This window comes from Microcaecilia unicolor, chromosome 12 (assembly GCF_901765095.1).
Source record: "Microcaecilia unicolor chromosome 12, aMicUni1.1, whole genome shotgun sequence".
In the NCBI taxonomy this organism is placed as follows: domain Eukaryota; kingdom Metazoa; phylum Chordata; class Amphibia; order Gymnophiona; family Siphonopidae; genus Microcaecilia; species Microcaecilia unicolor.
The window spans coordinates 12,401,534-12,423,623 of NC_044042.1; the positions used below are offsets into that span (position 1 = coordinate 12,401,534).

At 48.3% G+C, this 22,090-nt stretch overlaps 1 protein-coding gene across 2 annotated transcripts in view; it reads left to right on the forward strand.

Annotated features, from left to right (window-relative positions):
- Window positions 1-22,090, forward strand: part of TAFA3 (TAFA chemokine like family member 3) — a 182,095-nt gene that overhangs the window by 60,337 nt on the left and 99,668 nt on the right. For both annotated transcript variants that reach the window (XR_003944046.1, XM_030221873.1), the window contains exons 2-3: window positions 4,374-4,475; window positions 5,179-5,294. Coding sequence is in view for 1 of the 2 variants with exons in the window: in XM_030221873.1 (XP_030077733.1) it covers window positions 5,180-5,294 (115 nt within the window). In the remaining variant the exon portion in view is untranslated. The remainder of the gene's footprint in view (window positions 1-4,373; window positions 4,476-5,178; window positions 5,295-22,090) is intronic.

Below are 22,090 nucleotides of genomic sequence, written 5' to 3' on the forward strand. Positions count from 1 at the left end.
AGAGGCCGGGCCCAGGGCCCCACCCTCCCGAGGTCACCGCCGCTCCCCCCACCCACCTCTGAGGTCGCCGCCGTTCCCCCTCCCCTTCCCCCCTCCATCTGCCACCGGACCGGGCCCCCTGCATTGAAATCACAGCGCCTCTCACCTCCGTGTGAAGGTGCTGCAGGCAGCAGGGCAGCAGATTGCTTCCCTTCGGGCCTCCTTCCCTCCCTGTGTCCTGCCCTCGCAGAAGTTTCGTCAGACAAGGGCGGGACACAGGGAGGGAAGAAGGCCCGAAGGGAGACGATCTGCTGCCCTGCTGCCTGCAGCGCTTTCACACAGAGGTGAGAGGTGCTGTGATTTCGATGCAGGGGGCCCGGCCCGGTGGCAGACGGTCGACGACGGAGGGCGGGTGGGACTGCGGCGTGGGAATTTTGTCCCCCCTGCCCCCCCCTTGGCGGCTATGCCCACCCCTAGCGTGCCGTCATTTGCTACAGAAATGTATTTATTTTTGTAGCGCTGGAGTGTACCTAGCAGTAATCAGGCAGTGCTGGCTTAACGTGGGAGCCCTTACCGCCACCTCAATGAGTGGCGGTAAGGGTTCCTCCCTCGAAATGGCCGTGCGGCAAGTGTTTTATCAGCCATTTCCTGTAGGAAAGGGAGACGTCCCTTTTGCCTGCTTTTATTTAACTGTTGTAAGCTACATAGAGCTGAATAATTGGTATTTGGATTATTTGGGATATAAGAACCAAAATAAATAAATATGCAGGTCTTGAACTCTATAACACACCTGTGTTTTCTATACCTTCTGACTCTCCTCAGTCCCTCTGGGTGGTAACAAGTCCTCATGGAGCTGTTGGTATTCTTGTAACCCTATCTGACCAGATATGGAGTCCAGTGTTCAAATAGAGCTGCCCTGCTTCTTTGGAAATGGATCAGAAGAGAATCTGTAGACATCACAAGTTCACGCTTGGTGAAAGCAAGATCCTGACTGGCATTGCAATCCGCTCATCTTCATTTACATATTTGGGCATTTTTAGCAGTTTCGTTTGATTGCATAAAATGGGTCTTGCAGGGCAGATGAAAGAGCATGCACTGGACTTTGGTTTGGATAACCGTGCAGGGGAGAGAGACTGCTTAAATTCAGGAAGAAGTGTGAACGGGGGAAAAGAGATGGAAAATATTACTGACTGTGTTGTTAGGACAGACTGTTCTAATCAATGCTGTGATAAACAATACGATAGTCTCAAGGTAGCACATACAATTTTGGGATTGTCAGAATTAATTAGCAATTGTGTAACTGAGAATTTCTTTTCTATATAAGTGATTCCGCTTGACTCCTTAGCTGAAACTTGTGACCCCGTAGCATTACTCTGTGGACTTAAATATATCACAAAACAATTTAATTTCGTAGAATGCTTTTCATTCAAGCATATCCCAAGAAGGTTTTCAGTCAACAGATTCAATATCCTTGACAGAACAAAATATTAATTAACCTGTAGCTTACCACTAAGTACCTGTGGTAGTCTTGGATTTCTGTTGTGCTTCTGAATTGCTTTAGAGCCCAAATTTGTCCTTGCCAGACGTCTGGCAGTTCCATAAAGGGACACATATTTAGGCATCAATTTGAAGACTATTCGATGAAGGAAGTAGGCGGTAACTGGGTATAAAGAACAGGGCCCTAGCCAGACAACAGATTCTGGGTGGGCCTAGACAAAATGTGGGTGGGCACCAAGTCTTCTTCACCACCACCAAAAAAATATTTCAACTGGCGAGAAAACGCTTCTTTCCACCTTGGCTTACCATCAAAGGGAAGTCTTCAGCTGATAGAGCTTGGGATCTCCATCAGCTACCACTAAACGTTGCTACTGTTGGGTGGGCCTGAACCCTAAGTGGGTGGGCCCTGGCCCACCCAGGCCCACCTGTGGCTACGCCACTGATAAAGAAGTCTGTGGGTACAACCAAAGCAGTTTATATTTATTACATGCAGCTACTTTCTCTGCCCCTAGATGGCTCACAATCTAAGTTTTATGGACCTGGGGCAATGGAGGGTTAGGTGACTTTGCCCAAGGTCACAGGGAGCCGCAGTGCGACTTGAACCCAGTTCCCCAGGTTCTCAGCCCAGTACACTAACCATCAGGCTACTCCTCCGCTCTGTGTGGTGGAGGCATAGACACGGGAGAGGGGGGCCTTGAGGGGCTCCTAGATGTCAGGGGGCCCCACGTCTTGCCGGTAGAAGTGGTCCTCCACTCGTTAGCACTGCTGCCGCCACACTGAGCCTCCCCCCCCCTCCACCCCGCCGCACATGTTCCAGATCTGTGGCTGACCTGGATATTTAGAGCTGGTCCCTGAATGTGGTCCAGCATTGGATATCTGGGTTGGATTCAACCCACGGTGGTCAGTAACTTTTAAACTGCATTTACTTCCCTCCGCCACCCAATATCAGCTAAGCTTCTGTGAATCCATTCCTTCTGCACAGGATTCCTTTATGCCTATCCCACGCATGTTTGAATTCCGTTACCGTTTTCATCTCTACCACCTCCCGCGGGAGGGCATTCCAAGCGTTCACCACCCTCTCTGTGAAGAAATACTTCCTGACATCTTTCCTGAGTCTACCCCCCTTCAATCTCATTTCATGTCCTCTCGTTCTACCGCCTTCCCATCTCCGGAAAAGATTCGTTTGTGGATTAATACCTTTCAAAAAACGAATCTTTTCCGGAGATGGGAAGGCGGTAGAACGAGAGGACATGAAATGAGATTGAAGGGGGGGTAGACTCAGGAAAGATGTCAGGAAGTATTTCTTCACAGAGAGGGTGGTGAACGCTTGGAATGCCCTCCCGCGGGAGGTGGTGGAGATGAAAACGGTAACGGAATTCAAACATGCGTGGGATAGGCATAAAGGAATCCTGTGCGGAAGGAATGGATCCACAGAAGCTTAGCTGAAATTGGGTGGCGGGGGGAAGAGGGGTTGGTGGTTGAGAGGCTAGGATAGGGGAGGGCAGACTTATACGGGGTCTGTGCCAGAGCTGCTGATGGGAGGCGGGACTGGTGGTTGGGAGGCGGGAAATACTGCTGGACAGACTTATACAGTCTGTGCCCTGAAAAAGACAGGTACAAATCAAGGTAAGGTATACACATATGAGTTTATCGTGTGCAGACTAGATGGACCGTGCAGGTCTTTTTCTGCCGTCATCTACTATGTAACTATGTTTTGTGTGATGTATACGTAGGCGTTTCTAAGGGCAGGATTTGCACCCATATGTGTGTTTTATAATAAATAAATATATATGCACCTGTTCTTACTTGGCATACACACACACAATTAATTACACCTGCCTTAAAGTAGATGCAAATATATGCACATATCTTCATTGGAATAACTTTATAGAGCTCATGTGTTGCCTTTATAAAATACCAATTGAAAACTATTATGGCAATTATCTTGCTGCTAAAGATACTTAAATCATCAAAAATAGCAAGTTCATTTGATTTTACTTGTTAGTCATTCATACTACATTTTTAAAAAGTCTGTTTTTGAGGGATGAGAAGACCTCAGGTGCTCGGCTTGTTTCCGTTTTTCCAACAAAATGCCGTGCGAACGTCCTCACAGGTCTGAAAAAACCTCCCCTTTTTTTTCTTTTTCCCTGAATATTTTTCTTTAATTCTTTTATTGATCATATATTTATTATTTGTACTTGTTAATTAGATCAAATCTCTCGTTTCGGATTAAAGTCTCAAGAGCTGTTGTGGTCTTCAAAATGGATAATCTAAACAGCTGTCAGATGCACCAATTTTTAAAAAATGACTACCCATGCCAGAGCCTGAAGTATGAAGCTGCTCTATATAAACAGAAATCTCTTGCCATTGCAAAAAATACTTTCTAGATTTGTGCAAACCTAAATTTAGCTGCAAGCAGTGATGTAGCTACAGGGTGCCACGGGGACCTGGAGCCTCTGGTTTGGCTGACGGGGGGGGGGGTCCCAAATCCCTGCCAGCTGAAGCGCTTGTCCCACGCTGGTCTCGCCGCGTTGCCTACCCTGCTCTTTTCAGTCGCGACTTGGAACAGAGCAGGGCAAGCAATGCGAGACCAGCACGGGACAAATGTTACAGCTGGCGTGGGTTGGGGACCTCCGTCAGCCAAGGTACCGTGTGGTGGCGGGCAGTGGAAGGGGGTGGGTCAAAATGTGCCCCCCCCCCACTTTGGGCTCTGGTCCCCCCCTCCCATCAAGGTCTGGCTACGCCCCTGGTTGCAAGGTATATTTTTTTACAGAAAGGCATACCAGGAAGCTGCATGACCCGTTGCCCATTTCCTTGATATATTTGGGCACGAGCTCTCTGTTTTTACAAAGCAGCTCAGTATTTCTTAAGTAACCGTCTCCTCCGTTTGCTTTCAGGTACACCGATATTGGTTCTTTGTTGTGAAGACGGAGCACGTGTAGGACTGGCAGATGAGCTCACCCTAGCTGTGAAATCCAAATAAGAGCTCAATTTAAAAGGTAAATCTGTTATTGATCGTGGAGGCTTTTTTGTCCCCCTCCTTGTTACAGTGAGCGGGCACCAGCGTATTACTGCCTTCGTACAAAGGAGGCATTAACACCGCGGAATTAAAAACCACTCCCTAGCTGGAAACGCTGCTTGAGTGCCGAGGATGATATAAAAGAAAAAGTACGTCCTCAAAGGGACAAAATTATTTCATAAATTGTTTCTTTTCTAATTTATTTTATTTTATTCAGTAAACAATGAAACAAGCATGCACAGCCTCCAAACTGGGTGAGACCATTCTGTCTCTAAGGGGCCCTTTTACTAAGCTGCATTAAAGTGGCCTTTGCGTATGCTTATGTGTGTCATTCCCGCATGCTAAGGCTACTTTTACTGGGAGGAAAATGTGGGTGCGTCTTATAGTCCGAATGTACCGTTCCTGCTCGCTGTGGGGGGAGGGGGGTTGGCGGCCAGGGCCGGTCTTAGGCTGAGGCGAGTGTTGCAACCTCAAAGGGGCCCCACGTGGCACGCCACAACTTCGCCCGGTGCTTTTTTTGTGACGTCCGGCTCACCTGCCCGCTCCCTTCCGTTCTGTGCACCCGTGCTCCCTGTTTTGAAATCTTTAATTTACCCGAAGTCGCGGCGAACCAGCAGTACATTTGCATTTCTTACCTTCTTCCCAGTCTTTATATAATAGTTTTTCCCCTCTTTCCTTTTCAGAATGAGTGACAGAGACTTACAAAGTCTGGGCAAATGGATATTAGTGCTCAGCGTCTGCCTTATTACCATGTGGGGAAGGTTAACATTTGCATCAACCCACCACCGAATCCATTCAGGTAGGAAGCGATGTATGTTGTGTTCTATTGTGTAAAATTGTTGTACCATATTCCCTCCTATCTACACCCATGTGCGTCTTATAGAGGAGAAGATGTTCACAGGAACACTACAAGATCAGGTTAGATGTCCTGCTCAATGTTGGACGGTCTTGCTCTGTTGGTGAGGTTACAGAGAGCTTGGCCACAGCAGGGTGTTCAGAACTTCTTAAAACATCAGGTTTCCTATTTTGTGAGATGGATGGAAAAGACCAAAGGAGAGAGGATGGGATCTGGGCTTGTAAGAGCACAGGCTTTGAAGATCAGCTAGGATGGAAGCCTGTAATCTGTTTGCTCGTCTGGATGAACTTTGGTTTCATTCTGGTGGTAACCTGGTCCTAGTATTCCGGGTTAAGATGGCTCAAGAGACTGGTACTCACTTAGGTCCAGGTCCTGTCAGCTTGTCAGCTTATCCACTCAGAGGATTTAAAATAACTGGAACATTTATTTTAACTGGATAACTGATGATTTCACTGCATTGATCTTAATACAGTCCAGGTTTAACTCATAACTGCTTCTCAAGATGATCATAAGAATAGTCTTTTCTGGGTTAACACATGTAGAAAACCCTTCTGCCTGTCCTGTGGCCTGATTAAACCCCAGAGCGGATTTCCCAGTGTACTGCAGTACCATCTAGGCTAGACTCCTTACAACTGTCTTCTCCCTTCAAGCTGCCACCCCGAAGGTCTCGCTTAAGCCATGGGTAGACTGCATTCCACCCGAGCCCTGGTTACGGCTGGATTCCCCAATCCGTCAAGCTTCTTGGCTCCTCAGATGGCTGATGCAATGTAACAACTTACTGTCTGTGAATCCATTCCACTGATTTCGGCACTACAGGACCCCCCTTTACTGCAATGGGTCACCTGGCAGGGGGCTATAGGTAGCTCAGACTTCAGGCAACCAAGGACAAATCTTTCCCCCTGAACTTCCCTTTTATAACCTCTGAGCTCCTCCCCGGGTCCTCCCCTAATGACTTGCTGCCCAGGGCTCATTCTATCACAAATCTCAAACAAACCAAGGGTTACACTAGGATGTTCTTATGTGATTATTTTCGACTGTACTTTGAAGTCTGATTTTGGTTATCTTTGGCCCCAGGTGAATAACTATTCATTGAATTTATATGTGAGGATCTAGGACATTGCAAAAAGGAAAGCAAACTTGATGAGCGTTATCTTCTGTGTTTCACTGCTTTTCACTTTTGGATTGGAGGTCAGGTTGTCATTGGGGGGTGGGGGGATGAGTGTGTGTAGGGGGAGGTGCTCACAGATGGGGTGTGGCACATCAGATAGCCACCGTGTTGTGTGTGAATGTATGGCCACTGCCTTACAGCCCAGGATGATAGCTCAGACTCTTGCTCTGTCATCCCAGGCATGTAACGCAGTGGCTGCGTGGTAACTCTGTGCGCTAAATGCAGAGAAGATTCAGGCATGCCCCCTGCATTTACCACATGGGGGGGGGGGCATGGCTGAGTGCACGGCTTCTACTGTGAAATTAATGAAAGCATATACTGCAGCGGTGCAGTAAGTGATGAGCTTGCAAATTACTGCCACAGTGAAAACATAGCAGTAATCTGCAGCTCACTCTGAAATTTCCTCCACCCTGTTGGTGTGTGAGTGGCAATTGGTTCATGCGCTGACAGGAAATGTGATATTAAAAAAAAAAATAAAAATGCTTCCAAGTCAGCATTTCCCCTCAAAAGCTATAAAATCCCTGGTTGTTTTTACTGTGGCCTCCTTCCTCCCCCCCCTGATTCAACCTACTCCCCTGCCCCCAATAACTTTCTTCATTGCCCTTGTACGTGGTATCTAGCAGCACCTTCTCCCTCCCCCTGACATGACACCCCGCACCCAGTGGTGTAGCCACAGGTGGGCCTGGGTGGGCCAGGGCCCACCCACTTAGGGCTCAGGCCCACCCAACAGTAGCAGACATTTACCAGTAGCTGGTGGGGATCCAAAGCTCCGTCAACTGAAGACTTCCGCCTAATGGTAACAAAAACGTTACTCTCAACAATACCGGAACCTGCGCATGCTCAGTTTTCAGCGCATGCCTTCTGCAGACTGCCAAGGTGGAAAGCAGGGGCGTAGCCAGCCACCCAATTTTGGGTGGGCCTGGGCCCAAGGTGGGTGGGTGGGCAGAAGTACTCCGCAAGTGATTTGGTCTCTCCCTCTCTCACCTGCATGCCATATGGTCCTTCAAACATCAACTCCTCCCCTGCATACCTTTTAAATAGCAGATTTTCACTGAGCAGCAACTAATACACACTGCTCATGTTGGCCTCACAGCCTTCTCTCTGATGTAACTTCCTGTTTCCGCATAGGCAGGAATACATCAGCGGGAAGGCTGTGGGGCTGGTGCGAGCAGTATGTATCAGTCGCTGCTCACTGCAGGCATCTGGTATTTACAAGGTATGCAGGAGGGACAGTTGTTGGGAGTTTTCGGCTGGTGGGGCTTGGGGAATCCCTGCCAGCCACATCATAGATGTGCTGCTACTGGGTGGGCCTGGGCCCACCCAAGCCCACCCTTGGCTACGCCACTAGTGGAAAGAAGCATTTTCCTGCCAGCTTAGATATTTTTTTGGTGGTGTGGAGAACACTTGGTGCCCACCCACTTCTTGCCTAGGCCCACCCAAAATCTGTTGTCTGGCTACGCCCCTGCCCGCACCTAAAATTAAAATCTCTGGTATTCTAGTAGCACCCCCTTCTTCCCTCTGACCCAGTCCTCCTGCCCCTAAAATTAAAAATACAATCCCTGGTGTCTAGCATCACCCACCTGAAATTCCTGGTGTCTAGCATCACCCAAATGACCTTGAAGAGGTAGGAGTGATGCCCATTTGCTCCTGCCTCTGCACCTCCATCTTGTAAAATGGTGGCATCCATAGGAGCCAGTTCTGTGGGTGCTTGAGCACCCTCAATATTGAGCAAAAGCTTTGACTGTGTCCAGGGAGGGGTAATTCCCCTGAATCATTTTGAAAAGTTGGCACCTGACCCTATGCAGTGCATCCTGGGATATACTGAGTGGGGTCAGTCTGTCAAATAAGGGAAGGCAGGGTGTAAGGGAATTTGTATAACTGCAGTGTAAGAGTCCTCTTCTGTTACCTGAGAGGTCGTGTCAGGGGAGGGTGAAGAGTGGGCATTCTTGTGCTAATCAGTGCAACTACATAACCGCACAGTAACTGGTTAGCTTAGAAATACTGTGTGAGCCCTTACTGCTACAAAATTGATGGTGGTATGTGTTCACTCGGTAAACGTTTTTCAACTTCAGCGCATGACCATTGATACAAAAAGGCCATTTTTACGGCTTTGTTAAAAATGACCTTAGTGCGCAGGAAAACCCTACATAAGGGCAAGCTAAGGCCACTTTTTGCCGCAGTTTAGTTAAGCTCTGGAACTCGCTGCCAGAGGATGTGGTAACAGCGGTTAGCGAATCTGAGTTTAAAAAAAAAAGGTTTGGACAAGTTCCTGGAGGAAAAGTCTATAGTCTGTTATTGAGGTGGACAATGGGGGAAGCCACTGCTTGCCCTGGAACTGGTAGCATGGAATGTTGCTACTCTTTGGGGTTCTGGAATCCTGCTGCTCTTTGGGATTCCGGAATGTTGCTACTCTGGGTTTCTGTCAGGTACTTGTGACCTGGATTGGCCACTGTTGGAAACAGGATAGTGGCCTAGACGGATCATTGGTCTGACCCAATATGGCTATTCTTATCATCTTATACTCTTACCAGGTACTGCTACCCAAATAACCAGCGCTCACTTGTGCCAGTCACTGATTATTCAATAGCATTATCTGGATAGAGCTGTTGAAAATGTCTACATACTACTCCAGCATTATCCAGATAGTGCCGGGAGGTCTGGGGGTGGAGCGAAGGGAGAGCCAGGTGGTGCTCTGGTACCCTAATATTCACTACTGGGATAAATATCCAGGCAAGAGAGGACGGCAAAATAGCTGCTGAACTTGCCTGGAGAGGTGGTGGTGGTCAGTTGATACCCACATATCCTAAGCCAGTGCTGAATCTTAGTATAAATTAAATGGCACAGTCATTGAAATAACAGTGGACATATTTTCTCCTGCTGGCGATGTTCCAGCATTGCATTCTTTCCCCTCCTTTAATCTTAGCCACAATGGCCCCGATGTACAAAACTTGCCGGGGCAGCAACGTGTGTTTTTGATTGGTCCCAGCCGGTTTAGCGAGCACAGTATTGAGCAGGAATGCACTAAGGGGCACTGTGTGTTTTTTTACTGCTCGTGATACCAGACAACGGGATATGTATGCAAATATATTCAAACGAGCTGATTAGTATCCAAGGGATGCACAGCCGTTTACAAGTGATGCATGAAATGCAGCCCCTACCTTTAATGAGAATTTTTACGGGAGGTCAGGAGCTGTCGGTGGCCTCCACGGAACATAGGAGAAGCATGGGGGGAGGCATGAGATGTGCTTCACAACACTTCTTTTCAAGCAGCTGTCACAATTGCTGGTCTTCGTACCATGGCAGAGGGCAGCCACCTGCAGTGTCCAGGGGTGGGGTAGAGGGATGTTTCTTGCACAGCGTCTCTCCCAGGCTGGCAGCTACCTCTCTGAGGTGGAGTAAGAGGTTCATGCTGAAATGCACCAGGGTGTTTCTCTTCTTCTTCTGCCCTCCTCTTACACGGCCATGTCGGTTCGATTTTAATATCCTCAATAAAGACTTTTTTTGCCATCCTCCTTGGTTTTTCCTCGCTGGCTTTTCTTTTTCAGGTCCCCGTCTGATGCCATAGTCTACACTATATTATAGTAGAAATCTTACAATCCCGTAATGCCAGGATGGTAGCAGACACTAATTAGGAGAGATACTGAATCAGGAATGGAAGGGAAAGTCTGGCAGCTTTTTTGTTTGGCAGTCAAGCCTATGGGGGCAGGGGCGACAGAAAAACAATTTCGGTGGGGAATGCAGTATCCACGGTTTCAGCTGTTTGTTCTGGAGGTGTCAGCAGGGCTTCACTGATGCACTGCAGTGCTGTTTATCTTTCCCCCAGCACATAGGAAAGTCGATGAAAATGTGATTTGCAAATACACTTCTTGGTCTTAAGAACATTTCATTTTTCACTGCTGTGCTGAAGCTAAGAAAGCAGGGCTGCAGCCGAAATGTGTGTTCTCACAGCAGTACTGGAAGTTGGTTGATGAGGTGGGAACTCTTTCAGTACCTAAACTGCTTGTTCAGTTAATGCATCTATAAAGGGGTCCCAGTACATATTTATTGAGATTTATTAACTGCCTTCATGAAGAGATTCACCCGAGGTGGTACAGCTTGACATAAAACTTACAATTTTGTTTTTAACAGCATAACAATAGTGAAATGATCAAACCTGTTTTAGCCAGCAGAGAAAAGGGCAGAACAGTGTTAATTTTTACCATCTTATCTGTTATAATTGAGCCCTGCAATGTGTGGGAAAGCGCGGGGTACAAATGTCATAAATAAAAATAAATAAAGAATAAAATACTGGGACATCTGTTTCTGGTGGTCAGTTAGGCTTGTTCACTTCCCCGGACAGCTGTTTCTGGCTGTTGCAGGTTTTAGGTCCATAATCTGACCAGTGGCGTAGCCAGACAGCCAATTTTGGGTGGGCCTGAGCACAAAGTGGGTGGGCACAACATTTTCTCTCTCCCCCCTCTCCCCAAAATTGGCTGGCTGGCTACCCACTGCCCCGAACCCCCCCCCCCAAGCCACCGCTGCAGGTTTCTCCGGCACCACCTACCAGCACCCAATGGGCCTTCTTTCCCCTCCCTCCGTCGGGCAGCGCCAGCCTAACTGTACAACAAAGCTGCACGACACCGGGTCCGTCAGCATGCTGCCGCTAGCTCCTACCTTGTCATCTTTCGGCAGAGGTGTTAGTTCTGCTGCTAAATCTGCAGCGGATCCACGCGGTGCCAGGGCTGTCTCTCTGTACGCTGCTGTGACTGCTTCCTCTGCGCTAGCCCCGCCTCTTCAGAAAGAGTATCGGAGGTGAGGCGGGGCTAGCGCAGAGGAAGCAGTCGCAGCAGCGTACAGAGAGACAGCCCTGGCACCGCGTGGATCCGCTGCAGATTTAGCAGCAGAACTAACACCTCTGCCGAAAGATGACAAGGTAGGAGCTAGCGGCAGCATGCTGGCGGACCCGGTGCTGTGCAGCTTTGTTGTACAGTTAGGCTGGCGCTGCCCGACGGAGGGAGGGGAAAGAAGGCCCATTGGGTGCTCTGTTGCTGGGTGGGCCCAGGCCCGCCCAGGCCCACCCGTGGCTACGCCCCTGAATCTGACTATTTTTTAAGGTGATCGTTTGGGTTGTATAGTGGTTGCCGTATCTGAAAAAAGATATAGCGGAATTAGAAAAGGCTCAAAGAAGAGCGACCAAACTGATAAAGGGGACGGAACTCCTCTCGTATGAGGAAAGGCTAAAGAGGTTAGGGCTCTTCAGCTTGGAAAAGAGATGGATGAGGGGGGGGGGTGGGTATGATTGAAATATATAAAATCCTGAGTGGTGTGGAAAAGGTAGGAGCAAATTGATTTTTCTCTCTTTCACAAAGTACAAAGACTAAGGGACACTCAATGAAATTACACGGAAACACTTTTAAAACAAATAGGAGAAAGTATTTTTTCACTCGAAGAATAGTTGAACGCTGGAACTCGCTGCCAGAGGATGTGGTAACAGCGGTTAGCGTATCTGGGTTTAAAAAAGGTTTGGACAAATTCCTGGAGGAAAAGCCCATAGTCTTCTATTGAGACAGACATGGGAAGCAACTGCTTAGCCTGGGATTTGTAGCATGGAATGTTGCTACTCTTTGAGATTCTTCATGGAATTTTGCTATTCGTTATGATTCCGGAATCTTATTACTCTTTGGGGTTCTACATGGAATGTTGCTACTCGCTTCCCACCACCGGCTCTGGCACAGATCGTATAAGTCTGCCCAGCACTATCCCCGCCTCCCTACCACCAGCCCCACCTCCCGATCTTGACTAAGCTCCTGAAGGAATGGATCCTCAGGAGCTTAGTCAAGATCGGGAGGTGGGGCTGGTGGTAGGGAGGCGGGGATAGTGCTGGGCAGACTTATACGATCTGTGCCAGAGCCGGTGGTGGGAAGCGGGACTGGTGGTTGGGAGGCAGGGATAGTGCTGGGCAGACTTATACGATCTGTGCCAGAGCCGGTGGTGGGAAGCGGGACTGGTGGTTGGGAGGCGGGGATAGTGCTGGGCAGACTTGTACGGTCTGTGCCAGAGCCGGTGGTTGGGAGGTGGGGCTGGTGGTTGGGAGGCGGGGATAGTGCTGGGCAGACTTATACGGTCTGTGCCCTGAAGAGCACAGGTACAAATCAAAGTAGGGTATACACAAAAAGTAGCACATATGAGTTATCTTGTTGGGCAGACTGGATGGACCGTGCAGGTCTTTTTCTGCCGTCATCTATTATGTTACTATATGTTTTGAGATTGTATGTGGAATCTTGGTTCTCTTTGGGGGTTCTACATGGGATGTTGCTGCTATTTGAGATTCTACATGGAACGTTGCCACGATTTGGGTTTCTGCCAGGTACTTGTGACCTGGCTTGAGCACTGTTTGGAAAACAAGATACTGGGCTAGATGGACCATTGGTCTGACCCAGTATGGCTACTCTTACGTTCTTATGATATAGCTAGAGCAATTTTCAACAGCATTATCCCAGTCAGACTACTGAAAGTTTCTGACTGGACCCAGTCCAGTAGCAGCACCTGTTACCTGGATGAGCAGCCAACTATGGAATGCCCTACCCAGATCCATTCGCTCAATCAATGATTATCTACTCTTCCGGAAATCGCTGAAAACCCATCTATTCAAACAAGCATACCCAAATGATCCAACCTAATCTTATGAACCCTCTACCCAACACTTAATCACTCGACAACGACTATGACTTAAACCTAGCCTTCCATCAACTCCCCCTATGCTGTCCCTCAAACCTTTCCCTCCTCCGACCAATTCCACCCCTTATCCCGTGCTCATTTCAACCTTCCCCCTCCTGCCTCTCCTACCCCCTTCTTACTTGCCCATCCCACCTATCTGCATGTCTCCATCATTAATCTGTTATACCACAGCTTGTACTCTCTCTTTGAAATACCTTGTAACCCCATTACTATGTAAACCGCACTGAACCTGCCTCGAGTGGGAAAGCGTGGGGTACAAATGTAACAAATATCAGGCCCACAGGTATCACCACTTTGATTCTCTCAGTCTACCCAGTTGCTGTATTTATTGTGTCACCGTAGACTCTTCTTAATCTTTGAGTTTCTTTCTCTTTTGCCTTTACTGATGTTCTGCCTCTTGTCTTGCACACACTCCATCACAATCTGCTAACAGTCCCCTCTGGTCACTGAAGTCCCTGGAGAACCCACCCCCCCCAGGTTAAACATCTGTTCATAAAAATGTGCCCTTCTTTGAATTTATTTCTTTGTCTTTATATAAAGTTCAGGGCACCTCCTGTGAAGTCTTGTGCCGTACTTCCAATATTGGATGTGCTTTCTGGCCTGTGCTACTTCTGATACTATGTTTGATTTATATTTTTTTCCCCTTATCATCTCTCCACATGCCATCGACCTTGGAAACTGTTACGTGGGAAAGACACAAAGGCATTGGCTGAACTGAAACAACTCCTTGAAAAGCAAGGAACAAAGGCAGGATGATAAACTAGGACACACTAGACAAAACCCTTACTCTAAGCGTGAGCACTCCGGGTGTGGCACCCCCACAAAATCTTTTATAAATACCCCTGCCGCCCAGATGTAGAAATCTCGGTCCTGCACGCTACCATTTATTCAGGCAATTAAACAAGCCGGCGCCCGTGCTCCGTAACCTAGAATTTCTCTTTTATTTACTTTTTATTTGGGTAGATGTCCATTGTATGGCAAATCAGAAAGAATTTGAAATAAGTTACATTGTGGGACTTAATGCCTGCGTGCCCTGTTTTCTGAATTGTTGTTTAATAGATTCTGCTTAGGGTAACCTTAATTACCCATTGAAACCTGCAAAGCTATCAGAACTAGCCAGCTATTGAAAATGTTGCCAGCAGCACTCTAGGGAATGGACCAGCCACTGGACTGCTTGCTGTGACCATTAATGTACATGGCCACGCTTGGTTTCACGCTACGTCACTGGTTGTAATCTGCCATGCTTGTTCCCCTTCATGGGACGGGGTTGGGCTCTTGTTAATTTGCAAGGGAAAGCAAGGTGTGCACTAGGAACTGCAGTTCAGGTCATCCCAAGGTAACCCTCTGAGGGTCATTTTAAATTCCAATGATGTTTTAAGCGTGTTGATGGACTCTTATCTTGTAAAATTTGATGTTGCCTAAAAATACACTTGATGCAAGCAGACCTGCCGTGTCTCCTGCTTTTGTGGGTCATCTCCCACACTCCGATCTCCTGCCGACTGACCTCCCCATCCAGCGGCAGCAGGAAATGCCTTCATAAGGCACCATTTCGTGCTACCGATGATCCCACGGCAGCAGGAGATGACATTTTATGAAGGCGTTTCCTGCAGCCACTGGACGGGGAGACCACTCCTTTTGCTGCTGGCTGCGAATCAGCTGTGCTGGGGTGGATCAATGGGCGGGGTTGTGGGTGGAGCAATGGATAGGGTGGGCGGAGCTGGGGGAGCAGAGTGCGTTGGGCTGGGGGCGGGCCCTTTATCTCCTGCTGAGTGGGTCAGCCCCCTTGGAAGCTCTGTTCAAGGTGGCATGGGCTTTTCATGCACATACCCCTCATTCTATAACGTGTGCATATCATACTTGGTTAGAAGCTGGTTAACTAGAAGGTGATGGTAACTGGGTTCACTCGGAGGAAAAGGATGTTACCAGTGGTGTACCTCAGGGATTGGTTCTTATCCCAGCTGTTTAAATATCTTTGTGGTGATATTGTGGAAGGGCTGTTGGGTAAGATTTAATAAAGCTCCTCATGTGTCTACATAAGAATATAACAAAGACCATACTGGGCCAGACCAATGGTCCGTCTAGCCCAGTGTCCTGTTTCCAACAGTGGCCAATCCAGGCCACAAGTACCTGGCAGAAACCCAATTAGTAGCACCATTCCATGCTACCAATCCCAAGGCAAGCCCATGTCTGTCTAAATAGCAGACTATATGGACTTTTCCTCCAGGAACTTATCCAAACCTTTTTTAAACCCAGATATGCTAACTGCTGTTACCACATCCTCCAGCAACGAGTTCCAAAGCTTAACTATTTGAGTGAAAAAATATTTCCTCCTATTTTAAAAGTATTTCTATGTAACTTTGAGTGTCCCTTAGTCTTTTGTACTTTTTGAAAGAGTAAAAAATCAACTCACTTCTACCCGTTCTACACCACTCAGGATTTTGTAGACCTCAATCATATCCCCCTCAGGGGTCTTTTTTTTTTTTTTTTTACAAGCCGAAGAGCCCTAACCTCTTTAGCCTTTCCTCATATGAGAGGAGGTCCATCCCCTCTATAATTTTGGTCTTCTTTGAACCTATATCTTTATGATATGGTGACCAGAATTGAACGCAAAACTGAACGCAACACTTCAGGCACAGGCAGCTCCTTGTGACTCTGGGCAAGTCACTTAACCCTCTATTGCCCCATGTAAGCCGCATTGAGCCTGCCATGAGTGGGAAAGCGCGGGGTACAAATGTAACAAAAATAAAATAGATACTATTGGAGAGTCTACATGGAATGTTGCTACTATTGGAGATTCTACATGAAATGTTGCTATTCCACTAACAACATTCCATGTAGAAGGCTGCGCAGGCTTCTGTTTCTGTGAGTCTGACGTCCTGCACGTACGTGCAGGACGTCAGACTCGCAGAAGCGTGCGCGGCCACATTGGTGATCTGCAAGGGTTGACTTCTATATGGAATGTTGCTAGTGGAATAGCAACATTCCATGTAAAATCTCAAATAGTAGCAACAGTGGAGGAGTGGCCTAGTGGTTAGGGTGGTGGACTTTGGTCCTGGGGAACTGAGTCCGATTCCCACTTCAGGCACAGGCAGCTCCTTGTGACTCTGGGCAAGTCATTTAACCCTCCATTGCCCCATGTAAGCCGCATTGAGCCTGCCATAAGTGGGAAAGCGCAGGGTACAAATGTAACAAAAATAAAATAGATACTATTGGAGATTCTACATGGAATGTTGCTACTATTGGAGATTCTACATGGAATGTTGCTATTCCACTAGCAACATTCCATGTAGAAGGCTGCGCAGGCTTCTGTTTCTGTGAGTCTGACGTACGTGCAGGACGTCAGACTCACAGAAGCAGAAGCCTGCGCAGCCACATTGGTGTGACTCTGGGCAAGTCACTTAACCCTCCATTGCCCCATGTAAGCCGCATTGAGCCTGCCATGAGTGGGAAAGCGCAGGGTACAAATGTAACAAAAATAAAATAGATACTATTGGAGATTCTACATGGAATGTTGCTACTATTGGAGATTCTACATGGAATGTTGCTATTCCACTAGCAACATTCCATGTAGAAGGCTGCGCAGGCTTCTGTTTCTGTGAGTCTGACTTCCTGCACGTACAGAAGCCTGCGCGGCCACATTGGTGATCTGCAAGGGCCAACTTCTACATGGAATGTTGCTAGTGGAATAGCAACATTCCATGTAGAATCTCAAATAGTAGCAACAGTGGAGGAGTGGCCTAGTGGTTAGGGTGGTGGACTTTGGTCCTGAGGAACTGAGTCCGATTCCCACTTCAGGCACAGGCACTCCCTGTGACTCTGGGCAAGTCATTTAACCCTCCATTGCCCCATGTAAGCCGCATTGAGCCTGTCATGAGTGGGAAAGTGCGGGGTACAAATGTAACAATACAAAAAAAAAGATGAGGTCGCACCATGGAGCGATACAGAGGCATTCTAGTATTCATGGTTTTTATTCGCCATCCCTTTCCTAATAATTCCTAGCATCCTGTTGGCTTTTTTGGCTGCCGCCTCACACTGAGTAGGAGATTTCAGTGGAGTGTCTACAGTGACACCTAGATCTTTTTCTTGGGTGCTGACTCCCAAGGGTGGACCCTAGCATCGTGTAACTGATTTGAATTATTCTTCCCAATGTGCATCGCTTAGCATTTGTCCACATTCAATTTTATCTACCTTGTTCACCGTTATGATCTGCTGTGCTTTTCTGCTGGTGCAAGCAACACAGCTGGATGCCTCTCATCATTCCTGCTGTTTTAGAGGAGGATCACATCATTTTAATGCAGAAAATGCTGATGTATTTGTGTGAGCTGGCTTGAAATTGTGCTCAGGTGCAGAGTATGGGTAAAGCATGGGCAGAGCTACAATTCATAGTTGTCAGGGACGGATTGACCGTTCGGGCAACTGGACAGTGCCCGAGCCCAGAGACTCTAGGGGGCCCAGAGGCTCTGCCCGGATGCTCGCTGCACACAACAGCCCTCCCCATAGGAGCCAACTTTTTCAAAATGATTGGGGGTGCTGAAATTTTTTTTTTTTACAGGTAGTGCATTCCTGCCTCCTCCCTTGTCCCCCTCCCTCGTCCCCTTCCACCTCCCTCCAAGTTCCAGGGTCCCCCCTCCCTCCCTCGCTCCCTTCCAGTTCCAGGCCCCCTCCCTCCAAATTTTAAAAGTCATCTATCTTACCTCCTTGGGGTTAGGGCGGGAGCAGCGGTAAAAACCATGCAGACTTGGCTCCGTACTTAGTTCAGTTTTCCCTGCTGTCTCTCTCAGCTCTGGTCCCGCCCTCATTTCCTGTTTCCGCAAGGGCGGGGACCAGAACTGAGAGAGAGAGCAGAGAAAACTGAACTAAGCGCCGAGCCTGCATGCTTTTTACCACTGCTGCCGCCCTAACCCCGACGAGGTAAGATAGATGACTTTTAAAATTTGGAGGGAGGGGGCCTGGAACTCGAAAGGAGGAGGGAGGGAGGGTACGAACTTCCGGTGGGTGCAATATTGGGGGTGCTCGAGCACCCACAGCACCCACGGAGTCGGCGCCTATGGCCCTCCCTGGTCTGACCATTAAAGGTGCGCCGCTGGTGATCTAGTGGCTTCTGAGGGGAGGGGGACCTGGTCTTTCCTGCCCATTGTGCTGCCACTATTCCTCCTGCGCAGCACTGCCGTATTTTAAAGATGGCGGCTGAGTCTCGCAAGACTTTGTGAGAGTGTCGAGACCCGCAAGACTACCAGCGCAGTGGGCAGGAAAGAATATGCTCTCCCCTCCCCCACAGCAGAGACCACTAGACCACCAGGACCTTTCAGGTAGGACCGGGGGGGGGGGGGGCAGAGGGGGCGTCGGCTGTGGCGGTAGGGGGGGGGGTGTCAGGCAGCGGCTGGGCGGGGGGCCCAGACCGCTCTCAGTCCGCCCCTGATAGGTGTATTTTATGAAATATGTCCACATATTTACAGCAGCTGTTTGAGCAAGCATAATGTCCGCACCTGCAACCAAGGCATAATTTCTGCAGGATTTGTGCAAGTACTTGATAAAACGGACAGAGGCAATTTCCTGCTGCCCTGTTATAAAATTACACTGAAACTCTATTCAACTTTTTTTTTTTGAGGAGTACTTCATAGTTATCTTAGGGATGTTGGGTAAACTGCCTGGAACAAAGCAAAAAAAAGAAGCCCTTTAGTACCAAAATTCTCTTAGGATGTTTTTTTTGTGTGTTAAAATTTTGCAAGTCCCTTTTTTAGAAAACAGAAAATGCAGTCAACATGGCCCTGTGTCTGCTTATAGTAACATAGTAACATAGTAGATGACGGCAGAAAAAGACCTGCACGGTCCATCTAGTCTATCTTTGAGGATTCACCGGGTCCTTTTTTTTGGTTTGTTTGTGCTGAAGTCTTTTGGTATTAAGTGAGCTTTGTTTCACTGATTGAAAGAGGCAGAGAGGGGGCTGTGGGGCAAAGGCTAGATTTGATTTTCAAGACAAGGGAATGAAGTGAGAAAAGCAGAACAAAGACAAAAAAGAGAAAAGGCCGTAACTTCTTCCTTTATACTCGAGACAATGTGAGTGAATCCCTCAGGCTCCATGTTGTTCACATTTGGCAATGCCGGTCACCTGTTAAAAAAATATATATATATAACCAGCTAGGGTCACTTCTTGATTGCTTTTCTCTGTGCTGTTGCTAGTTTATCGCTGTCCTCCGGAGGCTGTGTCTCAGCTAGAGGAGGTTTAGTGAAAGGCAACCAAAATGTCTTGCGGTCTATACCAAAAGGTAAAGATCCACGGTCACCTTCTCCTAACTCTTTTGCTACTCCTTTGCAGTGGCGTAGCCACAGGTGGGCCGGAGCCCACCCAATTAGGGATCAGGCCCACCCAACAGTAGCACACGCAGTAGCAGGTGGGGATCCCAAACTCCGCCAGCTGAAGACTTCCCCCTGTGATGGTAATGAAAACGCTATTGTCCACGATACCAGCATCTGCGCACGCTCAGTTTTCAGCGCATGCCTGCTGCAGACAGCTAAGGTGGAAAGAAGCGTTTTCCCGCCAGCTGAGATTTTTTTTTTTGGTGGTGGGTGAAGGGGACAACACTTGGTGCCCACCCACTTCTTGCCTAGGCCCACCCAAAATCTGTTGTCTGGCTACGCCTCTGCTCCTTTGTCCTTATTTTCTTTCTTTTACTTTTTAAATTTGGTGTTTTTATGCTTCTAAATTTATTGTTTTTTTTTTTTTTTTTTTGAAAGTATCTTTATTAAGCCAAAGATTGGTTAACAACAACTACCCACGTGTTCACAAAAATTATAAAATAAACATTCACATAACAATGGGGAACATACCTCGTACAGTTCTCAAACAAGAAGTATGAAGGAGAGACTAAAAACTTTTAACCTAAACAGTATTAACATATCCTTAGCTCTTTTTTTTTTTTTTTTGAAAAAAGAATCTCCCCTCCCTCCCCCGTTACCCATCCAGATACACAATTAAATAGGCAGCTCCTCTTCTACCTTCTCCACTTGATATGAGGAAACATATCTGCTCCACATTTCCCGATAGCAACGCTGTTGTGTCATCTCATGCATCAGGTTGTGCCACACAGCTGAAGATGGAGCCATTGGATCCGACCCAAGATCGTAAAATACACTTTTTAGCCAGCAGAGTGGCCAGCAGGATAAATTTACTCTGCACCTCTCCCAGACCTTTTGAGGTCAACGGGCATGGCCGCCGAAAGGGGGGGCAGGGGGGACAAAATTCCCTGGGCCCGGCGCCGCAGTCCCACCCGCCCTCCGTTGTCGACTGTCTGCCACCAGGCCGGGCCCCCTGCATTGAAATCACAGCGCCTCTCACCTCCGTGTGAAAGCGCTGCAGGCAGCAGGGCAGCAGATCGCCTCCCTGTGTCCCGCCCTCACGGAAGTTACGTCAGACGAGGGCGGGACAGAGGGAGGGAAGGAGGGCTGAAGGGAGGCGATCTGATGCCTTGCTGCCTGCAGCGCTTTCACACGGAGGTGAGAGGTGCTGTGATTTCAATGCAGGGGGCCTGGCTGTTGGCGGACGGAGGGGGGGTGGAGCGGTGGCGACCTCGGAGGGGGGGGGGTGGAGGGGGGAAGCGGCGGCGGCGACCGCCCGGCCCAGTCTCTCAGCGGCACTGTCAAGGGGGTCCTGCTTCCCAGCAACACTACGTTGTATGACAAGTCAAATAGGTATTGTACAATAGAGTCAATAACTCCTAAGACTTTAAACCAAAAATGAGAGAGTGTGGGACATTCCATGAAAGAATGGAGGAAAGTACCCGGTGAGGCCCCACACTTCACACAGGTATCATCATCCCATAAATCCATAATCCTACCTTTACGGCTGGTGATGTGAACTCTATGTAAAAGTTTGTACTGAATATCCTGTAATGCTGGATTGGGAGTCACTTTATGCAAGTCCTCAACCGCAGCTTCCAACTGGGAATCTGGTATGTCTTCCCCCAAATCCGTGCCCCAGACCCCTGCCAGCTTCCTCAAGTAGGGGGGCCTTCCTAGTATCTCTGATCACTCGATACCATTGAGATAGCTTGTTTAATTTAGGTGGCAGTTGTAAAACTAATTGGTCCAATTGCGAGAAGGTTACCTGCGCCTTCTGCCGCCGCTCAGTGACCAGAACATAATCTCTGACCTGAAGGTAGGCAAAGAATTGGGGATGGTCCACGCGCATCTGACTTGGTCAAAGGAGGGAAAACATGTTCCCCCCCCCCCCAATAGTCTCAGATGTCCCAGAAACCTGCAACCTCCCTTTGCCCACTGTCGAAAAAGTACTGAATCCTGACCTGCAGGGAAGTCAGGGTTACCCGTCAGGGTGAGGAAAGGACTCGCTCCCCCCCACTCCGCCATGACTCCTCCACCATATCCATGCCCTACGCAAAGCCCCCAGGGACGGATTTCCCCTCAAGCCTCCCAAGGCCCGAGAACGCAAGGGCTCTAAGACTACAAAAGGATCATAAGGTGTGCACACCAACTACAAAAATCAGCCGGAGCGAAAAAATTAGCCCCCAATTGCAGCTCGTGAATCCAGCGGAGAAGTGCCGCAACATTATATACCCTCGGGTCAGGTAGCCGAACCCCCCCCCCCCCCCCTCGCGCCCTATCATGTGTTAGCTTAAGAAACGAAATTCTGGCTCTTTTTTTCGTGCCATATGAAAGAACTAACAATGCTTCGAAACTCACAATCTTCCCTTCTATGTACCCAAAGTGGAAGCATCTGCAAGGGGTAGAGCAGTTTAGGCAAAACGACCATCTTCACCAGCGCTACTCTACCCAGAAAGTTCACTGGCAGGTCCCTCCATCGTGAACGGAGCTTCTTTATGGCTATCACGTTTTTCTT